This window comes from Convolutriloba macropyga, chromosome 2 (genome assembly GCF_964194025.1).
Source record: "Convolutriloba macropyga chromosome 2, txConMacr16.3, whole genome shotgun sequence".
Lineage (NCBI taxonomy): Eukaryota > Metazoa > Xenacoelomorpha > Acoela > Convolutidae > Convolutriloba > Convolutriloba macropyga.
The window spans coordinates 78,363,179-78,386,634 of record NC_134469.1 but is presented as its reverse complement, the minus strand read 5'-3'; the positions used below and the strand labels follow the sequence as shown (position 1 = coordinate 78,386,634).

Here is a 23,456-nt window from a genome sequence, read left to right as displayed (position 1 = left end):
GTATCCGCTTCCTCAACTGAACGCATTGACCGCCAGTCGCAACATGATATCGTCAAGAGGGTCTATAACAACCCTGGTCTTCAATTGTGCACATGTATTAGCTTAGCAGACGGAAGATTCTCATCAGTCGTGTTTTTCGACAACTGGCCCAACTTCCAGCTATGTAATGCATTTTTGTACCAAATATCGACATTTATATTGTGCGTGCTGGCCTGTGTATTCTATCTTTGCACAAGTTTGTTATCAATTTTGGTCAGAATGATTTTTCTATCTTTTCTGAGAATTCAGCTGAAAACTAATTTATTACTTCTTTCAATTGAAGCTTCCAGTTTTAATTTCCAAATAATAAATCAAATGTTGATTTTTGTTTATAGATTAACTTTGACTTCTTTTGTTGCTTCGGCAGTTTTATTGGTGCTAGTCATTATGTAACAATTTAATGTTTTGTGATCGTTTCTTAGAATTTCAAGAATTTCAGTTGACGTAGATGATCCTTGTAATTCAGAAGAACGAAAATATTCTGTCAAAAACTAAACGTTTAAATGAAGTAATTACGACAATGATCTCAAGCAAAGTGTATAAATTATTTTAGTACTGTTGCTCGTTTTTCAATTCAAAATTTTCGGATTGTATTGTTGCACTGTATTTTTTACAATCGAAAAATTGGATTGTATTGGTGCTCTGTCTTTTTAGTATTCAAAAAATCTTTTCTTAAGATCTGTTCACACTTTTATGACCTTTTCTTGGCAATGAGAAGTCAAAATTGAGTCGTAATTAAGGTCACGCTGGAGAATTAAGAAGAGCCAAAAACTAGAAGTTTTGAGATGTGACATTTTTCAAAGTGAAATTAGAAAATAGAGTTTAAATAGATTTTCGGTTTTTCAGTAATTTTTTTTCTTGTGCAGCAATATGATTTTTTTCGCTGTTTTTGTTTTCAATTTTGCTGCGAATACTTTTGAAAACAATACGTGTATTGCATAGTGTACTTATTTAAATCTCTCGAAAGAGAATCGATGGGTCTCGCATATACTTTGAAGCTATTTGTCTTCATGAAATCAGTTTTTTTTGCATTTTGCCTGTTTTTGTTCTTTGTCTTGTTTTGTTATTTAGTCTCATCAATGAAAGGTATCAATGACTCTATCAGGGCCTGTTCACATTAACTTTGATTGGAGTTGAATTTAATGGTTCTAACTATTTTGACACCAACTGTATTCAAAAAATTTTAAGCTGTTTTTTGGTTTTTCTCATCTTCTGTGGTTCTTTTTTCGTTCTTTCACTCAGTCTCATTAAGGAAAGACCTAAGTGGTTCTCCTTTGAGTCCAATTTGATCAATTTAATGATTTTATTCATATCTTACAGTTTTTACTACTTTGACATCACTTTCTTTTTCTTCCAGCCATTTTTCTGAAGTTTTTTGTTCTGTCCCTTAATCTCACTAATGATAAGTCTTATTTGTTCCTGAGTTTTATTTATCTGAGTTAATTGTTCCGACCCCCAAATTAGTGGGGAGAGAGGAACTATATACTCAAGTGCGTTTTTTTTGTTCAGTCAATTTTGGCCGACCGATATATTCATCGTAGAGAATTGTGAGTGGTATCATTAAAAAGCCCGTCCAGCGTATAATACGGAATTAAAAAGATTTTTTTCGATTTTCGTGTTTAACAGGGAGTTATGTAGGTTTAAAGTTCGACTGTTTTTGTTCACATTTTCAGTAATTTTTGCTAAAATTTAGCACAATTTCGCTAATATAATTCAAATTAAGTTAAAATTTTTAACGGCAGAGTGATGTTTTTACCGTTAGATATAGAAGTGCGTTGCTGAATTAATTGATTGAAGATTTTTTGGCTAAAATTTTTGATAAAATTTTCATAATTCAAACTTTTCATCAAAAATGGCACAAAATATGCTTTTTTGGTCAACTTTTATAAAATTTGCCTGTCTAAGTGACCTAGAAACCTTAACACAGATTCCCTAATCTCAAAAAGAGCGCTAGTTGCAATTAGGCGCCGCATGAAAATTTTCTGGAATTAAAACTTTGCCGTTTTTTGCAGATTTAACTCGATAATTATACAAAAGGCATCTCTTTTTTTCATTATTTGAAAACTTCCACTCAACAATTGGTCTTATTCGCAAATACTTGGAACACTTGGTCGAGTTGCTGGGCGCGCGACAAAAAAAGGGAGACGTTCGATAATATCATTGACTCGCTTTGTTTTATGTTAATTACTGACAATATTTTTTATTCACGGCTCCGTTAATGACAGCTCCAGTTTACGTAAATTTGAGGCCGAATGAATATCCAGTTTGTTTTGAGAGAACCAAAGGATTTTTATGGCTTTGAGGAAGAGTTTTAGTAAAATTTAACTGAATTCTTGTCTTTTGCCTTCAATAGTTACTTATTTGGCAGTCTGATTTTTAAGTTTGACCACTCAAAGATCTAACTTTTTTCCTCAGGAGGTGCAAGTGAACCTTTTCTATTCATTCGGTTGTTACCTAATGTCTCTTATGTTATTGAATGCATTTGTTTTAAGGAAATTTCTGTGATTTTTTGAACTTGTCAATTTTTAATATTATTTTAGTCAACATTGTGCCTATTCTCGGTAAGTAAATGTCAGACTTTCATTCTTATAGAATATAAACTAATTTTGTGGCCGATTGTTTTAACAGAAGGTTTTCTTGCTTTTGGTGCTACGAGTTTTCATACAAAATTTTCTGATTTTTGTGCATAATTTCTTATGTAAATTGTCACATTGTTTAACAATCTAACTGAAAAGAGCTTTACAACATTGGAAACTGAACATAATTTTTGTGATCGTATTATATGGTTTGAAGTGCTGCGACATCGTTCTCTTACAGAAATTGGTAGAGTTTTTATTTTTGCCCTTCGTTGTTAATTTTTGTGGTCATATGCCAAATATTGTGTAATTAAATGTCTACGTGGGCAACTATAGATGAACAATTGAACTTAAATAACTGATATCGGTAAATAACTAATGGCTGTTTTGACTTTCGAATTAAATTTCTAAAAAAAAATAGATAGTATTCTTCAACTTATCCCTTTTTGTTCTGTTTTTTTCGTATTTTACAATGTATCATTTTCGTAAATTAGCCTCAATATTTTTAGCTCTTTTTAATGTTCTCTTGAGTCAAACAATAATTTTTCTGTTGTTTAAACTTTTTAAATGATGTCTTCTGGGCTTAGACACTTTGTTTCAGAAGAATTTTGTGGAATTTAGATACTTTTCAGTTTTTGTGGTTTTTGCTGTTGTCATTTTGTAATAGTCGCTATACAAAGAGATTTTATGATGATCAAAGGAGACGCAGACGCAAATGAAGACGTTATATTCTCGCGGTTAATATCTTATAAAACTAATGGCTTCAAATCTGTGGTTTCGTAGAGTTGTTTGTGAAACTTATTAGTTCAGATTGTTTTTATTAATATTTCATAGTCTTACGATTTAGTCTCATTAAAAACAGTAGCAATTAGTTTTCGGAGTAGTTGCAAGACAAACTGTCTACTCTTTTACTCGAAAGTTTTTGTTGGCTATGAAAATATTTGTTTTTAATTTAAAAAAAGAGATAGAATTTTGATCTGCCAATTTTATTTCTGTTAAATTGTAGCTAAGCATCTCTATATACAATTCACATCCATCATTTATCTTTTGAAATACAATTTGCTCTTCTTAGCGTTTTTTTTCTCCTCAAATCATCTTTCTTCTTGGAACAACCAGTTTTTATAAAACCAATTTTTGTGATTTTTGCTAATTTGCCGCTTTTTTGTAGGTTTTTGTTTTCTTTTCACAGTATCACAATAATGGGCGTCATTTGACTTAGAAATATTGTCACCTGCAAACAATGCAAACGAAGATTTTCATTGTTTCTAGTGATCAGCTTAATATTTAATTGATTGGGGGGACATCGTTTTCGTGCATAATTTTTCGTGCAAATTTTTCGTTTTTGCCTGTATTTGTCGTTCTTTTTGTAGTCGTATGACATGTCCTGGATAATGAAAGGCCTCAGTCGCTCTCTATTGTGGTATAAAAGACTCTCTCAATGATTTCATTTGATGCGTTATGTTTCTAATCAGTTCGAATTTAATTCTTTTTTTAAAAAAAAGCAATGTTTTAGTAAACTTTTGCCGCTTTTGCTCATTTCTAGTCGACTTGTTGCCAAGTCGCTTTGAGGAAAAGTCCCATAGTTGTTTCCAAAAAAGTGCCGGTTAATCTTCTGAGTATAAATTTTGTCTGATGCCGTTTTGATTTGGTTATTAGTGCTTTTCAAAAAATGGACAAGGAGTTTTGGTCGTAATTTATATTTGTAACTACTTGATTTTTATTGCCGTCTTTTCTTGTAGTCATATTATGGTAGCCACAGGTTTCATAGGCCCTCTAGAGTAGATTGTTTTATTCTTTTAGTGGTTTGTTGAACGATATGTTGATGTGTTAGATTTTTATCTCTTCCTCATTTGGTAGACAATTAATTGAAAAATGTAGATGAGCGGGGTCGGAACTTAATGTGCGAACGCACATTACCGAGCCTCCTTGTCTAGTTTTGAAATTCAAAGCTGCTATATTTGAAGATTTCGACAAGACTTTTTAAAAATTTTTTTGTGATTGTTTTCTATTATGACCGCTTCGACGTTTTATTTTTAATTGCTCTCAAACGAAGTTTGTAGCAATTATATTAGTCCTGTGGGTCTTTTTTAATGCGATTTTTCACTGGACAGATTTATCGTCTGACCCATTTGACTTTTCGTTCTCAAAAACTGGATAAACAGGTAGCTCCAAGAGGGAATTAAGTGCTCTTAGAGCCTTTCAGCTCACTAGTCTTTAAGTATGCGATTCACAGAATCTGTTTTGGAGACTAATACTTATGGTGCGAAGGGCGAGATTGACCACCCCCACTGTTGCCACCCCATGAGCTCCCCGGTGCACCCCCCCCCCCCCCCCCTCCGCTTCAATAACTTACGCCTCTTCAATTAAGCTAGAGCTAGCCTCACTAAGCCGAGCCTAGCTACTGACGAAGCCAACCGCTCGCCGGTCGTTTGAGAGCAATCCGGCCGATTGTTGATTGTTGCCTTAATGAACTGATTGAACTTGATTGTTGCCTTAATTTATTAATACTTTTGTTGCTTAGGGGCGCAATTTTTCATTTAACTTCATATATTCTTTCGATTGTTAAGTACCGCAGCGGATGTTCAAGAGTTCAAGTTATAGTTGCGTGTTTCATTGACTTCGATTTTCAATGACATCCGAAAATTTTTTTTGCCAGATGTTTATGTTGCCTTTTTACTGTCTGCAGTTGTTTTTTACAAAGTTGGGGATTAATTTTTAAACTCTCATTGTGTAAAGATCTTTTGAAGTCGGGAGAAACTTTTGTCGATTACATTTTTTTCCAAGAAAATTTTTGGTAATATAATTTTTTTCGTTTTCTATTTTCTTTCTTGGAGCCCTTGGAGTTCGATTTGTTTGTTATCGGAAGTTTATTTTTAGTGAGGTGACGGCGTTGCTCTCAGTAGCTTCAATTTGTGGATTTGTAATCCGATTGTTACTGTTTTATTTTTTTGTAAGATGTTTTCACTAATTTTTACTTTACTTGATCTCTCAAAACAGGATAAACAAGTAACTCCAAGTGGTCATTAGCTTCCATTAGAGGCCCATAATTGGCTTATTGGTCCTTCAAGTGCTTAAAGTTCTGCAGTTGCTGTTATGGCATTAATTCACGGTTTAAATGTCATTTTTTATGAAATTCTGAGCCCAAACTGTGCATTTTTTAATACTTTTTTTTGTCATATTTCGAGTTTTATTATTGGTCAGTCTTCAATTGACGTTTGTTAAAGTTGATAAAAGTCTTTTTACCAGACATAAATAATTTTTCTGACTTTTTGGTGAGCTATATGTTTTTGCACTGCAAAAGTAAGAACGCAATATGATATTAGTCTTTTGAAACATTGGACAATTTCTAACTGCATAGTTTGCAGTGACAATGGAATGGTTTTGAAGATCTTAATATCACTATTTTTGAATTTTTTTGACCAAATTTGCTGTTTTTTTTTTCAAACTTTCTGAATGTTATCATTTTTGTCAGTTTTATCAATCTTAATGTCTATTTGAAACATTTTCCAGTCTTGACATTGGGTTATAGAAAAGTTATTGGAGACAAAGAAAAATTTACGACAAAGTGATTTGATGATATTAATATCTCGAACTGTGCCAACTTTTCAATGAAATTCGAAATTATACAAGTTCTCCAAAAAAGTTTGAGATTATTGATTTTTGGGGCCAGTGAAGATTTTTAGGTTTTGCAGATGGGTTAGTGATCAGAATTTAGAGACAAAAAAATGGTTTATCTTTTTAAGATACCGAATTAGGAAACTTTCAATAATTTCTGAAATTTTCATTTTGAAATTTTTTGTCATATTTGCTTATTTTTCTATCTTGAGTGGCCATATCTTTGGTGGCTCTATCTTTATATGACAGTATTTGAACGGATCAAATTTGGGTTTTAAAAGAAAAGCCTAAAGATGTTTATGTTTAAATATATTTTTCGTTTTTTATTATTTCAGCTTCAAAACCTGTGAGACTGTTGCTTTGTACGTTAATAAGAAGTCAATCGTAGAGAGGGAAAAGGGAGTAAGTTTGAGGCGTTATTTAATGAACCTATAAAAATGAGCAACAAGATGGTTTTGATTAAATATTCGGTTTTTGAAAGATTTTTTTCTCTTTGAGGCAATTTGACTTCTGTTTTCAGTCTTTTTTCTTGAGTACTATTAAAATGATACATATGTTATAATTGCGCCAATTTTCATTTGCTTGAAAAAATCAACGGGCAACTTTTGCTTTTTAGGACTTTGCCACTAATTGTTGTCATAAATTAGTGAATATCCGATTTTTGCCGATTTGTTTATTATTTCTCTTGTCTCATTACTTGGCTAGTTTACTTCAAGAATTTGAGAGTATTTTTCTCAAAAGTTTAGCAAGTCTTTGCTGTACTTTCAATTGTGTTATCATTTAATCCTATCAAGGACAGGTGTAATATGTTGCTAGTAAGGTTTATTTGAATCTTTTTCTGTATGTCAGTTTAAAGCTAATGCTTTCTATAACTTTTTTAAATTGTTCACAGGAAACATCATTGATTTTGTTTTCTGAGTTTTTATTCACATTGCTGTCTTATCTCAGTTTCATTAATGACAGTTGCTATGAATTTGTTGCTATGAATTTTATTGTTCGAATTAATCGTTTCAGTTCATAGTTTTTGCTTTTTATGACTTATACGCTGCTAGTTTTCTTTAAAACAAAAAGTGAATTTTTTAGTCTTACTAGTATTTTTTTGTATTAATTGCTGTCTTACTGTGTCTTAATGTCATTAATGATAGATAATGTCTGCTAATGTGGATTAACTTAATGGAAATAATTGTTCCAGTTCGTAGTTGTGGTTTTCCGTGACATTCATTTTGTTTTTAAAAAGTATTAGCGAATTTTCGATTTTTTGGGAAATGTGATCGTATTTTTGTCTTGGTCAATTGTTCCCAGTTGATCTATCATTCTATTTCAGAGTTGTGATTAGGTGAGCTGAATTTATGCGTGGTTTGAAACAAAATTTTGGGTAGATGTAGTTTGTTCCGCTCTTTAAATTAACTGAGCTTGTGTGAACAATGGGATCGTCGTTTGAGAGCAATTTCTTCTCAATCTTCTGTGGTGACTTTTTGTCATGTTACATAAAAAGATCAGTGGAAAATTTTGAAAAGGCGGTGTGCGGATGGAATATAAATGATGTGAATGCAGTCGCCAGTTTTGTCAGCTTCGGATTATGGGGTGAAAGTTCATTCGTATCGAATCAACGTGAAACCCGAAAAAACGGCATCAACTTCAGAATATGAACATTTAGATCGAAAGCAAGATCATTGTTGCTGTTGATTTGGGGAAGTAACTAAGAGGAGTGATAGAGTTTTTGGCCGACAGGGGGTTTATCGGACAAAGAAATTGAGAAGTTTAGCCGATGCTCAATTATGATCGGTCGAAAAATGATTGATCAATATATCTCAAGTTATTCCAGCCATAACAATTGATGTGCGTTCGGGTTGTCGGCTTAAATTTTCATTTTTGGGTAGTCGGCTAAACGCTATGTCGGCCATTCGGCGATCGCTAGTATAAAGCATAGATCTAAAATAACGAGTTACGAATTGCTTTTATTTTATGCTTGAAACGATTTTATGCTTGAAGTGATACGATTATCATCAGCTGGCCTCTGTAACCGCTAAAATTCAATTTAAGTTCAGGTTTTGCACCAGATGTGGTAAAAAGCATAACGAGTAAGGGCTAAAATGAAGGGTTTATAATAATACGCCCACCGAAAAACTAATCTAAATTGATTGAGGATTGAACTGGACCAATTCTCAGAAGGCTTTGGAATTATCTGGCTATAATAACAACTAGAAAAAGTAGCCGAGGAGTAAAGTTCAACTAAATGTTTATTTTATTTGCCGAATAGGTCCAAAATAACACCATTTTAGAGCAACAAGACATTCATATTGATTATGCAGAAACTGACGGAAGAAGAATTCTTCTTATAAGAAGCAAGATCGCTCGTGTGAGATTGCGTAGCATATAATGGTGCAAGATGCTTCTCAAAATTGTAATTTTTTGTTGAGATGAAAAGTTCTTTTGTTATCAATGTTGTGAAATTATGGGAGAAACCTCGAAAACAATTGCTATTAATGTTAATAAAAACTCAGATACTTTTTCTCATTGACTTTTAAGTCGTCAACCTCTTCTGGTGTGCGGGATCTCATTTGCATTTTGACGCAGTCGAACTCGGGTGCTTGCTTACTCATGAAATTCAAGTGCGCGAAATTGATTTCATTTTTCCTCTTTCCCTTACCTCGCCCGCACTCTGGCTAAAACAGACCAGAAACCAATCGAGCTACCGCCTGTCTTTCGAGGGCAATAAGTTCGACGTTTATCGGTTATGTTTGAAGAATTTTTGACAGCAGCAGACTATAGGATGTTGGCCGGGCTAAGTTTTTGCTTGAAGAGATTTGTTTTAGTACATCCATGTGTTTCTTTTCGTTTTTTTTCGGTACGCCTTTTTGTCACTCCTGGAATGGTGTTACAATTTTATTCTTCTTAGGGAATTCAATTTTTAGTCAACTATGCTCTTGCACTAGTTTGAAAAGCAGTCAAAGTTGAAATATGAATTCAATTGTTCTTTTTTTGTGAAAACATAAGCTAGGTCGGAATGTGACCTTTAAAAGCCTTACAATATTTTGCTCCTTAATTTTCTGAAATATCTTGATTGCCGTAAATGTTTGCATTGAATAACAAAACTATGAAATAATAAGCAGCCAAAAGTTTAATCCGGTACAAATGCCGTCCGGTACCGAAATAGTTAGAAGGTGATGATGGTTGGTTTACAAGGCCTGCTTAGATTATGTAGAAAACGCTTAAGTTATGCATGTAAACATATTGAACAGGTCAATTGCCAAACCAATCAGGGGATAAAACAAAATGAAACGGGGACAATTTTTTGCCATTTTTTGACACCGGTAGCTGCTAGTAATGTCGCATTCTCTAATTGAATTTTGATATTGAAAATTACTCTGTGAATTTCTTTGAACTAAATAGACCAGAACGTGTACCGCTTTCATCAAATTAGAAGAAATTCTGTTTAACATAAGTTTTTTGTTAAGTTATTGAAAATTTGGTTGCTGAATGAAGTTAATATAAGTATAATTGCTAGTATTAATCAAATCTTTTTTCAATGATGTCTATTACATTTTTTTAATCAGCAGTTGAATGATTTTTTTTTGCTATAAATAATTGAATTTGAATTGGACTCGCAGAAAGCTTTGAACAATATATATAGGTTTCAATATGTATGTGTGTTAGTTTTCTTTATGCGTTAGTTTTCCTTAAAACATTTTAAACAAGCTATCATACGTCAACCGCTGTTCAACTATCAATATTGTGGATAACGGCCCAAAGTGAGTTTACAAACATTATTTATATCATTCATTTAAAGTGATTTTGATTTGGAGAGAAGCAGTTGACTTTAGATTGAAGGTAGTTAATGCGGTTGTTAACCATTGCGATAGAGGAGGACTATTATAGACCTCGCCTTATTTTTTTCTTATTTGTCCTCCCAAAAATCCTGCATCTTCGATTTCGCATGCCCACAAAGTTAATCGCCGCGTTTGTGTTCATTGGTGTACGTATTTAGTTTTTTTGTACGAGAACGTTAAATTATTACTTTTTTCACAGAAACAGACCTTAAAAAGTTGACGCCATTAGTAGAATTCTGCTCTTACAAGAAGCACATTCAAGTTGAATGTAGAAAAATTAGAAAAATTATCATTACCCTGTTTCTTTGAAAAAGTGTACATTAGTTAGAAGTCAACTATTTCAATAAATACATTTAATGAGATATTTTTACAGAAAGAAATATAGAAATAAGCAGGCCGTTAACAGTGCTCTTTTCTACTCTGCAAACAAATTGGTTGGTTTGGTTGTGGAAAAAAATTAAAGAAAACATTTTTAAAATCTAAAATTTGAGCAATGTTCTTAATTCTTCCATTTTTTATTTTTTTTTGCATCTGGAAACAATGGCAAGGTTTAGGTTTAGTCATAGACAAGCAATTTTGTTGCAAATTATATACTTTTTTAATTTTTACCCATCGTCTAGCATGTACTGTGTTACCGATGCCATTGTTGTACCTGGGGTTGCAGAAAAATCCAATGTGTGTGTTGTTTGCTCTCCTTCTCTCTTCATGAATTGTTGATAAAATGGCTTTTAATAAGCATAACCGACTAAACATCGGAAGACTAGTGGGAGCTCTAATCAATTGCAGCCTGCTTCAGTCGGGGGGGGGCAGCCTAAATGGGACCAAGAAGTTCAATAGTGGGCTTCAAATAGCCACATTAGAGGTTAACCTATACCACTATTAAGATTTAAAGTAAAAAATGGCACCAGTTTCGGAGCACTTTTCATTTGACTTTTAGTATTAAATTGCCGCCAATGGAGTTCAGCTGCTTGAAATTGTGATTGAGAGATAATTTTAGATCACGCGAAACGCAAAAAGTCAACGGCGTAAAAGTCACTCGAAAAGTCAATATTGTCCAGCGAAAATTTTGCATAAAAACACACACGTTTACAATAATTGCTATGAACTTCGTTCAAGAGCAATTAACAAGGAATGCATGTATTATACTAGAAAGCCTTGATTCCTTTTTAAGGTGAACATTTTTCGATAGAAATTGACCAGGAGAGTCTTTGAATGAAATGAATACATAGTGATTTACATTTACATGAATTCTTCGTAAAATGTATGAAAATCAAACACTAACAAATTCTTACTCAAGTGTTCGTGAATTAAGGTTAACAGTTAAATATGACCTTCTTCAATAAAGGAATTAGCTTTTGCTCTATCGGTTTACTGGTTAAGAATTATATAGAACAACAGATTATCTGGAGACCGCAAAAATGGGTCATAGTTTTCTCTTAGCTCAAGTGTGTGTGTGTGTGTGTGTGTGTGTGTGTGTGTGTGTGTGTGGGGGGGGGGGGGGGGGTGAATATTACTGTGACTGTGTCGCTCAGATATATTTTTTTTTAGTTTTAATCTTTTTCAGCCGTATACAACCTAAACTGTAACAGGCTATGTTGTAAACAAATTGTGGACTGCTAGATTGCGGCTATTAGCTCCCTTGATATGCTAGATATTGAATGGCAGCAGTGTGCAATATTACTCGTTCTTAACGTTATGGAAACGAGAAGGTGGAGAGTAATTACTTGTGAGATGTAGTCAGGAGCTAAGTGAGATTCTGTTACCCTTTTGTACTCCCTCGATTGTTAATTAGACTGCTCGTGCATCTCAGTATCTACGATCAACATCCTGACTGTATTGCTTTTACAGCACATGACAAACGATGCACATTCATGTAGCATTATTGCATCATTCTCGTCATCTCTCAGTTTATTTTAGTATAAACTGTCATCGCGGCCAAAATCAGTTGCCTAGTAGTTAGTTAGATAGTTTGTTAGCAGCAATTTTGGGTATTTATATTTCTACGCAGTTGTTCATGTGCAATCAATATCATCTTCATCATTCATGTCATCTGCCATCTATTACCTCAATTACATTACCAAAAGATTAATCAGGCAGACGACAAACATAGACAGCCAAGTTTGATTAATTCTCTTTTCTACTTAAACTGGATTTGATGCTGGAGCTTTAAGTACGTGTCTAAATGATGTATGTTCTTGCCACGACTTGAGTGTTCTGCAGTTAAGTCAACGCTGGCAAAGGTAAAGCTTCTTGTTTTGTTTTTTCTTGTTCTGCAGCAGGAATTTGACTAACTCGCCTTAACGTTATTCATTCCACGCATCGATTCGATATTAAAGCAGCTTTTTAATGACGGTGCACTAGCCGTTTTGTGGTAACTGATGTTCGCTTGATCTAATTCAGTCATAAAATGCAATTTATTATTCGCTGGTTTTGAAGAGTCAAGGGCCAATTGTTAAGTCAAGGCGTTTACCTTTAATAGAGCACTTAGTTTGTACAATTGAAAGTGGAACCACTTCTCACAGTAGTTATGAGTGAAGCGAGTGGAGCTTGTTTTGAATCGTTTCTCGAAAAGTTGCAACCTTTCGGAACATTTCAAGCAACTCGAGCTGCTATTCTTACTCTTCTAATTCTATCAATTCCTTTATGCTTTTTCACATCTATTTTTTCACTGCGTGCGATTGATTACAAATGCGTTGCAAATTCTCCAGTCTTTTTAAATTCAACTTATGAACAGAAACTAACTAATCTGACTGTTTCTACGTTATCACCAGAAGATGAGTGTTATGTCTTTTCTCAATTTCGACCACTAGAGCAGTCGGGTGAAGTCGATCGCGCTAACCCCGTTCATGACGATGACACCAAAACTCCATGTCCCGCTTTTGACATATTTCACAAAAGTGAGAATGAGAGGACAGCTACTCAAGAGTTTGGTATATTTTGTGAAAATTTGCATTACAAACAGACCTCATCTTCGTTATTATTCGTGGGCATGTTGGTCGGGTTATTTATAGGCGCACAAGTGGGTGATATTTCTGGTCGGAAGCCTTTGCTGGTTATATTTGAGGTTCTGACCATTGCAATTACAGTTGGAACTGCTTTTGTGCCGAACTTGTTATTTTTCATGGCTTCCAGATTTGCCGTGGGCTTTAGTGTGTCACTTTTGTATGCTTACTTGTTCACGATGCTGTGTGAAATGTTGCAGCCTTATCACATTATGGTAATGGCGTGTGTGGAGGAAGCTGCGTATGGTGTGGGAATCGCTGCGTTGAGTGGGGTTGCTTTTGTGATCACAGATTGGCGTCAATTGCAACTGGTAGTTGCTTCCATTACTGCAATTCCAGTTTTACTCATGATCCTTTTTGTGCCAGAGAGTTTGCGCTGGCTAGTTTCAAAGGGCAAGTTCAAACAGGCTCAAAAACAGGCCATGTACATTGCCAAATGTAACAAGGTGACTTATTCCACAGAATTAGACGCGCAATTGCAGACGTTATGCGTTTCTCTTTCTGGAGGCGAAAGAGAGAAAAGTAGCTTCGATGCCGATAATGAAGGACCAAAAAAAGAGTTATCCACAGTTGTTCAACTATTTGGTAACAGGCTTCTAGCTTCACGGGTTTTAATTTTGGCGTTTTGCATTGCAGTCATCAGTGCAGTATACTTCGGAATTTCTATCGGTGGATCAATCATACCCGGAAATCTGTACGTGAACACTGCATTTGGTGGAATTCTTGAAGTACCCGCTATGATATTTGCCTACTTTGTGTCGGTCAGACTCGGCCGAAAAAAAGTGTTCGTGGGTTCGTTAATATTCACAGGTATTAGTTGTGCTTCCATTACGATTACTGCAGGGTGGGGTTGTCAGCTGGGATCTCAGATTCTGGCGCTTTTTGGAAAAATTTGCATTTCTATTAGCTTCGGAATAGCATTCCTGTACGCGGCCGAAATTATACCAACTTGTGTGCGGGCAACTGGGATATCTTTTTGCACCCTAGTATCTCGAATAGCGACTATTGTGACACCGTATTCCCTATTGCTGAGTGAAGAGATTTGGGAACCTTTAACATTTCTCTTATTTGGAATCTTGGCAATTGCGGGTGGTCTGATGGCGCTGTTGTTACCTGAAACGCACAATCAACCACTGCCCGACTCTATAAACGATGCTTCGGAGGACACCACGTCCAACCCAAAAAGTGAGACCAGTTCAAGCGATGGAATTGTGCTGAAAATCAAAACGCCAAATGATGCAGATCCAGATTACTCATCGGGAAGTAGAGAACATGACCACGACTCCTCTATCGCTTAATTTGTATAAAATTGACTTTGCATAAATTGATGTTTACACCGCTAACAGAATTAATGGACAAGCCCTTGGCCGGCCCTTTGGGTGACATACAAATTACTCAACATATTTTTGGCAATAAGCAGTTAAAAAACTAGAGTTGTTCAAAGTTAAAGCAAAACAATAATAGGTTATAACCAAATGTTGTTGTCAACATTCTCAAGTTTCGATCATTTAAACTTAGAACTGAAGAGATTTGTCGGCAAATTGAATTGTCGTCTAATTTGTATGTCGGTTAATGTCGTATCCACGTGGTGGCTGATAGACTAATGAAAAACTATACAAGATGTCATCATTTTGTACTACATAATTCATGATTTCTTCATGAATAATGACAATATTACAACTGTTACTATGAATTAAACTATTCCTGTTTCATCTTCCCTCACCTTTTGATATTAAATTAAACCATTAGGCTTCGCGCAGAAATTGCAGACCGTTTCCGTCCAGAGTGTTAGCTGGAAAATCATAGCTCAATTCAAACTTTTCTCAGCAGGTTTTTGTGACCGGTATCCTCTGGGGATTGAATATTCGGCGAAAGCTCGATTAAGCGTCAACAATTAATTAAATTAACAACATCAGTAGAAAGTGGGTAAGTACCTAATCATTATTAACAATAAAGCATAGTTTAGTCATGTAGATGCTCTCGGGGTGAAATTAATTTTGCTACTAAGAATTTTAGCCCTAGCGTATTCCTATCCTTAAGCAATTTGGTGAGATTTGCCATAGGTAACTTTGATCTAATTGTCATCTGCTTGACATTCGTTGAACAGGCGTTTAAAATTTTCAAAATAATTTTCGAAAGAGTAGCATATTGGGTGTTTTGTAATGTTTTTCAACCATTTTTTTAGTTTGTCCAAGTAGATGTTCAACAATAGCAGGTAGCCTTGTTGCGAATTAGTCTCTGCGTGCGAATTTTGTAGATCGTAAAGGTTTGTCTGCGTGATATTTGTGATGTCGATAATCTTGTTAAGATAGTTTATACTGCAGAAAGTTTATGCCTAGTTTTTTTGCAAATTTTTGAAAAATTTATAATTGACTGTAATTGATTTTACTTTTTTTAAATGCTTGTAGCTGGTTTTGTCGGAGCTATCAGTTTACACGCTAGATCCTTTATTTTGGGCCTTCCTTTCTTGGTAGAATATTATAGAGTATTGTTCAATGAACTGAATGCCTTTCACTACTCCTCTGGGAATCGATAAGGATTTTTTTCCAATAAATTTTTTTCAAGTTCTAGATGTCTAAAATGGTAGATCAGCTTGAATTTGACAAACGTTGATATATTGATGCCTTTTGCACGTTTTGTAATTGATTTCAGGCTAAACTATGAGCTTTCAGATTCAATTTTGTTGAATTTGTCTTTTATGTTGAATGAATACGAAATATAATTTTCTTTGGTTTGTTTTGATTTTGCTGTTGTTACGTATAGCTTGAAGCAAAGGTTCTCTACCTAGAATGGAGAGGAGCCGAAGGAGGGCAACCTCGCATAATACCGTTCGAAATCGGCATGAAACTTACGTAATGACCATTATTTTCATTACACAGTTTGGTGAGTTTGTACACATTTGTTTGTTTTTTTTTCAAAATGCTTTGACAGCCTATTTTATCCAGAATTTTAACCATATACTCCATTTTACGCCTATCAAAAGCTGTACTAAAATCCTACCAATATGCGATTTCTTTCCCCCAATTTTTATTTTAATTATCTGACTAGTAACATTGCTGTGTTGATACTTCGATTTGGGAGATAAGCTATTTGGTATTTCCTTAAAACTTTTTAATTGGTTTTCGATTCTTGATGCCAGGAAATTAGATGAATTTTTGAGATGGGAATTAAGCAAGCTTAGTGATCTGAAGTTATCAGTAGTACAATCAGAAGTTTGTTTAGTTAACATCCCAATGATAGGGATGCAAGTGCAAAACGATGTGTGATATTTTTTTTATTTGCGGCGATATAGTTAAGGAGTTAATATAGTGTCCATGCAAAGAAGTCAATAGTGTTTTCATATAAGTCGATGTAAAACTGGCAAGTTCCAACGCACTGTGTTTTTTTTTTGTTTTTTGAATGGCTTTTCTGACCGCTGGTTCGCTGAAGCTGTCCGTTTTGAAATACCTTTCTGATTTTTCAAATAGCTTAAGATTCGTCTTTGAAACGATTTTGTTTTGCATCTCAATTTTTTCTCTATCTGTCGTTTGCATTTTTTCCCATGGAGTTCTCTATTGAAATCATTGAATGAATTAATTCGTGAATATCCTATGTTATCGGTCCATTTCTCTTTCAATGGCTTTTATTTTTTAATCAAGTTTTGTCAACATTTTTGAGAGCTGTTGAGTCTGCTGTCTGTATAATTTTTTAAATAGTTTAAAGATGCACTCAGACGTTCATTCTGGGCTTTTTAATTAATGTTTTAGTTGGTGCTTTTCTGGTTTTTATGTCGAGGTACCATGGACAATCTCTAGCTTAGCTGTAACGTTGGCATTTATTTTCGGGTCGACTTTTTCACTGAACAAATTTAAGTTTTTTTTTCAATTGCACCAGATTCATCTAAACAGTTTTTTGTATCATTGATATTAATAAAAGTGACTTCCAACGCTTCTGTACGTGAAACATTTCGTGGTTTTTAGGTTTGGATTAATTTCTCTTGTCAATAAGAAGTTAAAAACTACTTGATTATTTCTCTTGTCAAAGTGAGTTTTTAACTTCTTATTTTGTTTTAAAACCCCGACGCATCCTAAAGAATTCAGCGAATCACTGACTTTAATTCCGTCTGCTAACTTTACGTTATCAGTAGCGTCGCTTGATCAATACCTTTAACGTCTCCTCCTATCCCAAATGAAAGGTCATAACAGAAACCTTCGATTTTCTCGAAAACGAAAAAAAAAATGGTATTGGCACTTGCAACTGAGGTTTAGAGATAAATTGTCCCAAATATTCTGTTTAGTGATAAATCAAGTATTTTTCCGATTTTTTCATTTATTCACGCCGAAATCGTTTAACTTGCCTCCTTGTCTTTAGGTGCTTCTATAAAGTAAATTAGCAGACTTGGTTCTTTACGGCCCGTTCAGGAACATAGCTACAGAAAAATCAACCATTTGAGGAAAGAACGGAAAAGTTTTTTTTCGACAAACTTGAATTCAAGGTCTTCAATTCACTTAAGTTCTCACGCTGTTCTGTTCGTCTCAATTTGATTAGAAATTTCATCAAACGAATATTTAGTAGAAGTCCTTTATACGCTTCCACTTCAAATAATAAAGCTGGTTAATTATTTTATCGTTTTTTTCTAATTTACTGCAAAATACTAGCCCCAAACGTGTCATGCAGTTAATTTGGGGTTATAATTTACTATAGATCTTGCTCAAATTATAACATATGGCAGCAAGACGAGACAAATTAGTAATCAAAAACGAAAAAATTGTTACCGTTTTTAACACTTAAACATTCTTCTCAACTGAGTTTGAGTTTTGTTTGACTTGAAAAAACAATACCCCAATTGGCACATAACTGGTTAAGTCATTAACTTACAGAATCCATCAGACTGAGTTAATTGATATGCTAAATCGTGAGTGTTGAAAAATTGTGTTCAGTTTTGTTTAACGGGTACAAAACTTTGAACTGTCAGAATAGAGGACATATGAAAGACCAATAGCATCAATTACACTTCTTGCCAAAAAAATAGAAGCTGACATAATCTCCACTAATTGTTGATGAGTTTTTCGATGATAATTTTTCGTGAAAAGTTTCCAAATAGATCTGATTGGTAAATATTTCATCAGTCGGTAGATTTTCATTGAGAAAAAAGTGAAACAGCAAAATTTTCTATAAACTTTTTAATTTATCTGTGAGTTCTCATGTTTATTATTAAGATCAAGTCCAGTCATATTGTTGTTTGTTCGGTACCTGTAGCATGTAAAGCTCTCTCTTGTTTGTTAAAACTAAATTTGTTTGCGACTGGTTGTTATACTTGGAAAAACTGATAGGCAGAAGAGCTTTTCATCTCAAAACAATTTTTTTTGAAAAACTTGACGTATATGGGAACATTCTGTGCCATCCACGGTGTCGCATGACCCTTCTTGTAAAACTTATTTTGGAAAATCCCGTTAATTCAAAGAATTTAAATAAAGTACTTGAGCTCAAACATTCGAAATAAAAAGACTCAAACGAGGTATTGGTCACAGATCGTGGCGTGAAAGTTAGATTTAGATATAGAAAGCAAGAATAGCAAAAAATGCTGTTATCGAACATTTTCTGTCAATGGAAAAATTTAAGCAAATACTGCTGACTGTGAAAGCAAAGATTAGTTTTAGCCGGTAATTTGAAACACAAAATATCTAAAAACAACATGGATCACAGCGTCTCCATGTCAGCGCGGTTAAAACACTATACAGACAGAGGAAAAACATGATTTTTAAGGTAAAATCAAACAAACGTATCTCAGATATCTGCTGAAGGCATTTTTAGAACTGTTTTTTTTTGTTCCGACGCCACTTGTGGGGGGGGGGGAGGAACTATATACTCAAATGGGTTTTTTTGTTCAGTCAATTTTGGCCGATCGATATATTCATCGTAGAGAATTGAGTGGTATCATTAAAAAGCTCGTCCAGCATAGAATTTGAACTTAAAAAGATTTTTCTGAATTTCCTTTTTTCGAGGAGTTATCGAGAATTGAAGTTTTGTGTGAATATCTGATATTTTGTTCACTTTTAGTGTAATTTATGTGTAATTTATTGTAATTCTTCAAATTAAGATAATTTTTATAAAATTTTGATTCAAAATTACATTTCACGTCCCAAAAGGAATCAATATTGAGTTCCTGATAGATGAAAGGCGATAAAAAAGACTAGTTCTGGTCTCATAGGGAAGTTTACTATCAAGAAAATTATCGAATTCTATTTGAGAGCTTTTTTTTAATAAAAATCGTATTTTTCTTTGTTTTCTTACGTCACATAGAGACTAGTCACTTCTCATCCCGCGGTTCCGTTGATGACAATTCTGATTCACAGTCTAATGAAGCCCAATGAACAAAAAATTTGTTTTCAAAGAATCGCTCATATTTGTTTTTGGCTACGACTCTGAATTTTAAAAGCAATTTTGATTTTTTTGTGGTTTTACACTAAATTTGTGGAGTCCTATGGCATAAACTCGTTGCGTAAGAGTGCAATAGATTTTTTGATGAGCTTTAGGAGAACCTATCTAGAGCTTTGAGTGGACAGCTAATGGCTGTTAGAACTTTAAATATGGTTTTTCGAGAAATTTTTTTTTTAACATTAACCGATCGTAAATTATTTGCGTGAACTGTAAGTCAGCTTCAGTAATGACACGACGATCTTACTATCTACTGCAACCAAAATTAATCTGGTTATATCTTCCTTTTTTTGTTATATGACTTTTTTTTGTGGTTTTATCTTCCTTTTTTTTGTTATATGACTTTAATACAAAAATTCGAAATTTAAAAAAAGTTAAATGTTTTTGTTTTATTGGTCCCTCTTGAAATCTTATCACAATCTCCTGATATTAAAACCTCCCATTGGCTTAGAGAGTTTCTTCAATGGATCTTGGACAAAGTTTTAAGAGAAAAGCTTATATTTTAAATGGCTGCGAAACTGTCTTCGCGCACTATTCCACTGAGTTTTTTTTGTTTTTGCCTGTATTTGTTGTTTCCTTAGTCAAAAGACTTATTGTGATGTGTTATAGATTACCTATGCATGAGAAATATCCTTGTTGTCCAAGCGAGGGACAGCTGAGCTTTTGTATTGGCTTCCGTTGAAAGCTATTTGATTTATGGCTGTTAAGACTTTAAAAATGATTTTCCGAGAAATTTTTTTTAACATTAAACGATCTTAACCCTTAGTTCGTGAACTGTAAGTTAGTCTCAGTAATGACCCGACCTTTCCTTTCTAATTCAACCGAAATTAATCTAGTTAACGGTTTTATGTTCTAACTATTGGTGTTAAGACTTCGATGCACTTGTGTTCATAACTTATTTAAAATTTCTCTGGTCAAAGTGAGGTTTTAACTTCTGATTTTGTTTTAAAACCCCGACGCATCCTAAAGAATTCAGCGAATCACTGACTTTAATTCCATCTGCTAACTTTACGTTATCCGTAGCGTCGCTTGATCAATACGTTTAACGTCTCCTCCTATCCCAAATGAAAGGTCATAACAGAAACCTTCGATTTTCTCGTAAAAAAAATGGTATTGGCACTTGCAACTGAGGTTTGGAGATAAATTGTCCCAAATATTCTGTTTAGTGATAAATTAAGTATTTTCCGAGTTTTTCATTTTTTTCACGCCGAAATCGTTTAACTTGCCTCCTTGTCTTTAGGTGCTTCTATAAAGTAAATTAGCAGACTTGGTTCTTTACGGCCCGTTCAGGAACATAGCTACAGAAAAATCAACCATTTGAGGAAAGAACGGAAAAGTTTTTTTTCGACAAACTTGTATTCAGGGTCTTCAATTCACTTAAGTTCTCACGCTGTTCTGTTCGTCTCAATTTGATTAGAAATTTCATTAAACGAATATTTAGTAGAGGTCCTTTATACGCCTCCACTTCAAATAGTAAAGCTGGTTATTTATTTAATCGTTTTTTTTTCTATTTAAAGGGTACAAAACCTTGAACTGTCCGAATATAGGACATATGAAATACAAATAGCATCAATTACACTTCTTGCCAAAAAATAGAAGCTGAGATAATCTCGACTAACAGTTGATTTCTTTTTCGGTGACATTTCTTCGTGAAAAGTTTCCAAATAGATCTGATTGGTAAATATTTCATCAGTCGGTAGATTTTAATTGAAAAAAAAGTGAAACAGCAAAATTTTCTATAAACTTTTTAATTTATTTGTGAGTTCTCATGTTTATTAAGATCAAGTCCAGTCATTTAGTTGCTTTGTACCTGTAGCAAAGTGATCGAAGCAATATTCTCAGATTACTCTCTCTGTTTGTTAAAACTAAATTTGTTTGCGACTGGTTGTTCCTTCAGAATTTCACGTTTTTGTGAAAAACTTTTTCATGGCGATATTTTCAACTATACATGTGGTTTTACATCTTGTAAAATTATATCAAAATGCCTTCCCAATTTTTCAGTTTTTCTTCTAGAACTGTACTTGGAAAAACTGATATGCAAAAGAGCTTTTCATCTCAAAACATTTTTTTGAAAAACTTGACGTATGTGGCAACATTCTGTGCCATCCACGGTCTCGCATGACCCTTCTTGTTAAACTTATTTTGGAAAATCCCGTTAATGCAAAGAATTTAAATAAAATACTTGAGCTCAAACATTCAAAATAAAAAGACTCAAACGAGGTATTGGTCACAGATCGTGGCGTGGAAGTTACAGATCGTAAAAAGACAGACGTATTGGTCACAGACGCGTGGAAGTTACTGACGTATTGGTCACACATCGTGAAAGTTAGATTTAGATTTAGAAAGCAAGAAAAGCAAAAATGCTGTTATCGAACATTTTCTGTCAATGGAAAAATTTAAGCAAATACTGCTGACTGTGAAAGCAAAGATTAGTTTTAGCCGGTAGTTTGAAACAAAAAATATCTAAAAACAACACGGATCATAGCGTCTCCATGTCAACGCGGTTAAAATACTATACAGACAGAGGGAAAACATGATTTATAAGGTAAAATCAAACAAATATATATCAAATATCTGCTGAAGGCATTTGTCAAACTGGCTTTGTTTTAATGTGTTTAAATTTTTAAAAGCAGAGGGCGAAAGAGTTCTGAAGAAGAACGCAGCACCTCTTATTAACGCAACACGAAGCTGAAACGTAATAGTTAAACACATCCCATTAATGTGCATGTCGCACCTTCCCCCATCTGATATCTGTGACCAGAAACTCTTGAAGTTCCTCGGAAGCATACACGAAAATTTTGGGCGTATTCTGTAATATCCAGTAGGTCACGAGATTTAGTAGTGAGAAATGGGGGGGGGGGGGGGGTCTACCGCACAGATTTAGGATCCCTACCGCCCAGTCTCGAACTCGAGCCAAAAATTTCAATTTTATCAACTGTTTTGACACTAAGAAGTGGTGGGATCATTTTTCTGTGCGGTAGACCCCCCCCCCCCCCCCAATTTCTCAATACTACTGGTCACATAGTCCTTTTTCTCTGACCTTTTCGCTTCTACAGTGTTTTTTCTTTCTGTTGTGTTTTTGGTCTCTGCTCTAAGTTTATCGGGCCACGGTCTAAGATCGTGTATGTCAAGCAATATTATGAGTACTACGTATCTGCGCAGTTTGATATTCTATGCTATTTTATTTCGCATCATCAATCACCGTGTAGCCTTATGACGTTAGGTATAGTTTATAGCTAATGCTAGGAATTATATCGTTTTTTTTTCGTTTTGAATGGTTTTGTTGTTCGAAGCGTATCCTACTAGCCGTATATATTAATCCGAGTAAAATGTTCATTACATAATCTGAGTGAAATACTTATTACATAATCTGTATGAAATATTTATTACATAATGATGACGAGATTTTTTCTGGCTTGTAGGGTCGTAACGGCTTGTGTGGTTGCACAGATGTAGCAAAGAGTAGTCAAAGTGGAAACTGCTTTGAATTCAAGTGCATGCAATCTTTTGGTTTCGTAGACAGATTTCTTAGCCATTGTACTGTTCTGCATCTTTCAAAATTGTTGTTTCTGATCCGTTACAAATATTTTTTAACAATCTTATAGTAAATAATTTAAAGTTTTTATGATCCCAAATTCTGAAGACAGCTGCTAATTTTTACCATGCAGAATCTGTTTTTGCATAAATTTGCATTAATCTACCTTTAAAAAGAGTCTTTTTACTTGAAGTGAATCTTGTTAGATGAAATAAAATTATGGAGACATTTTGATTGCATTTGACTACTGATTAAATTGTTGAGACATGTTAACAGTTCTTCAGCTTTTAATTTGACAGCGTTGACGTTCTTATACGATAAATGCGCTCCTAGTACACATTCTTCAATTTTAGTATAATTGATGTTTTATTTTGACTGCATTATTTAAAGGGTAGTGGAAGATCTCACCCCCCCCCCCCCCCACGTGGCTTCTTTTTGGACG

The 23,456-nt window shown here is 34.2% G+C and overlaps 2 protein-coding genes across 2 annotated transcripts in view; one reads left to right on the top strand and one right to left on the bottom strand.

Annotated features, from left to right (window-relative positions):
* The window catches only part of LOC142334744 (uncharacterized), a 447,170-nt gene that overhangs the window by 347,266 nt on the left and 76,448 nt on the right, over positions 1-23,456 (bottom strand). The window lies entirely within an intron of this gene.
* Positions 11,614-14,774, top strand: LOC142334736 (solute carrier family 22 member 15-like). The gene has a single exon (XM_075383002.1). It carries the CDS (start codon positions 12,588-12,590, stop codon positions 14,358-14,360), a length of 1,773 nt encoding a protein of 590 aa, XP_075239117.1. The 5' UTR covers positions 11,614-12,587; the 3' UTR covers positions 14,361-14,774.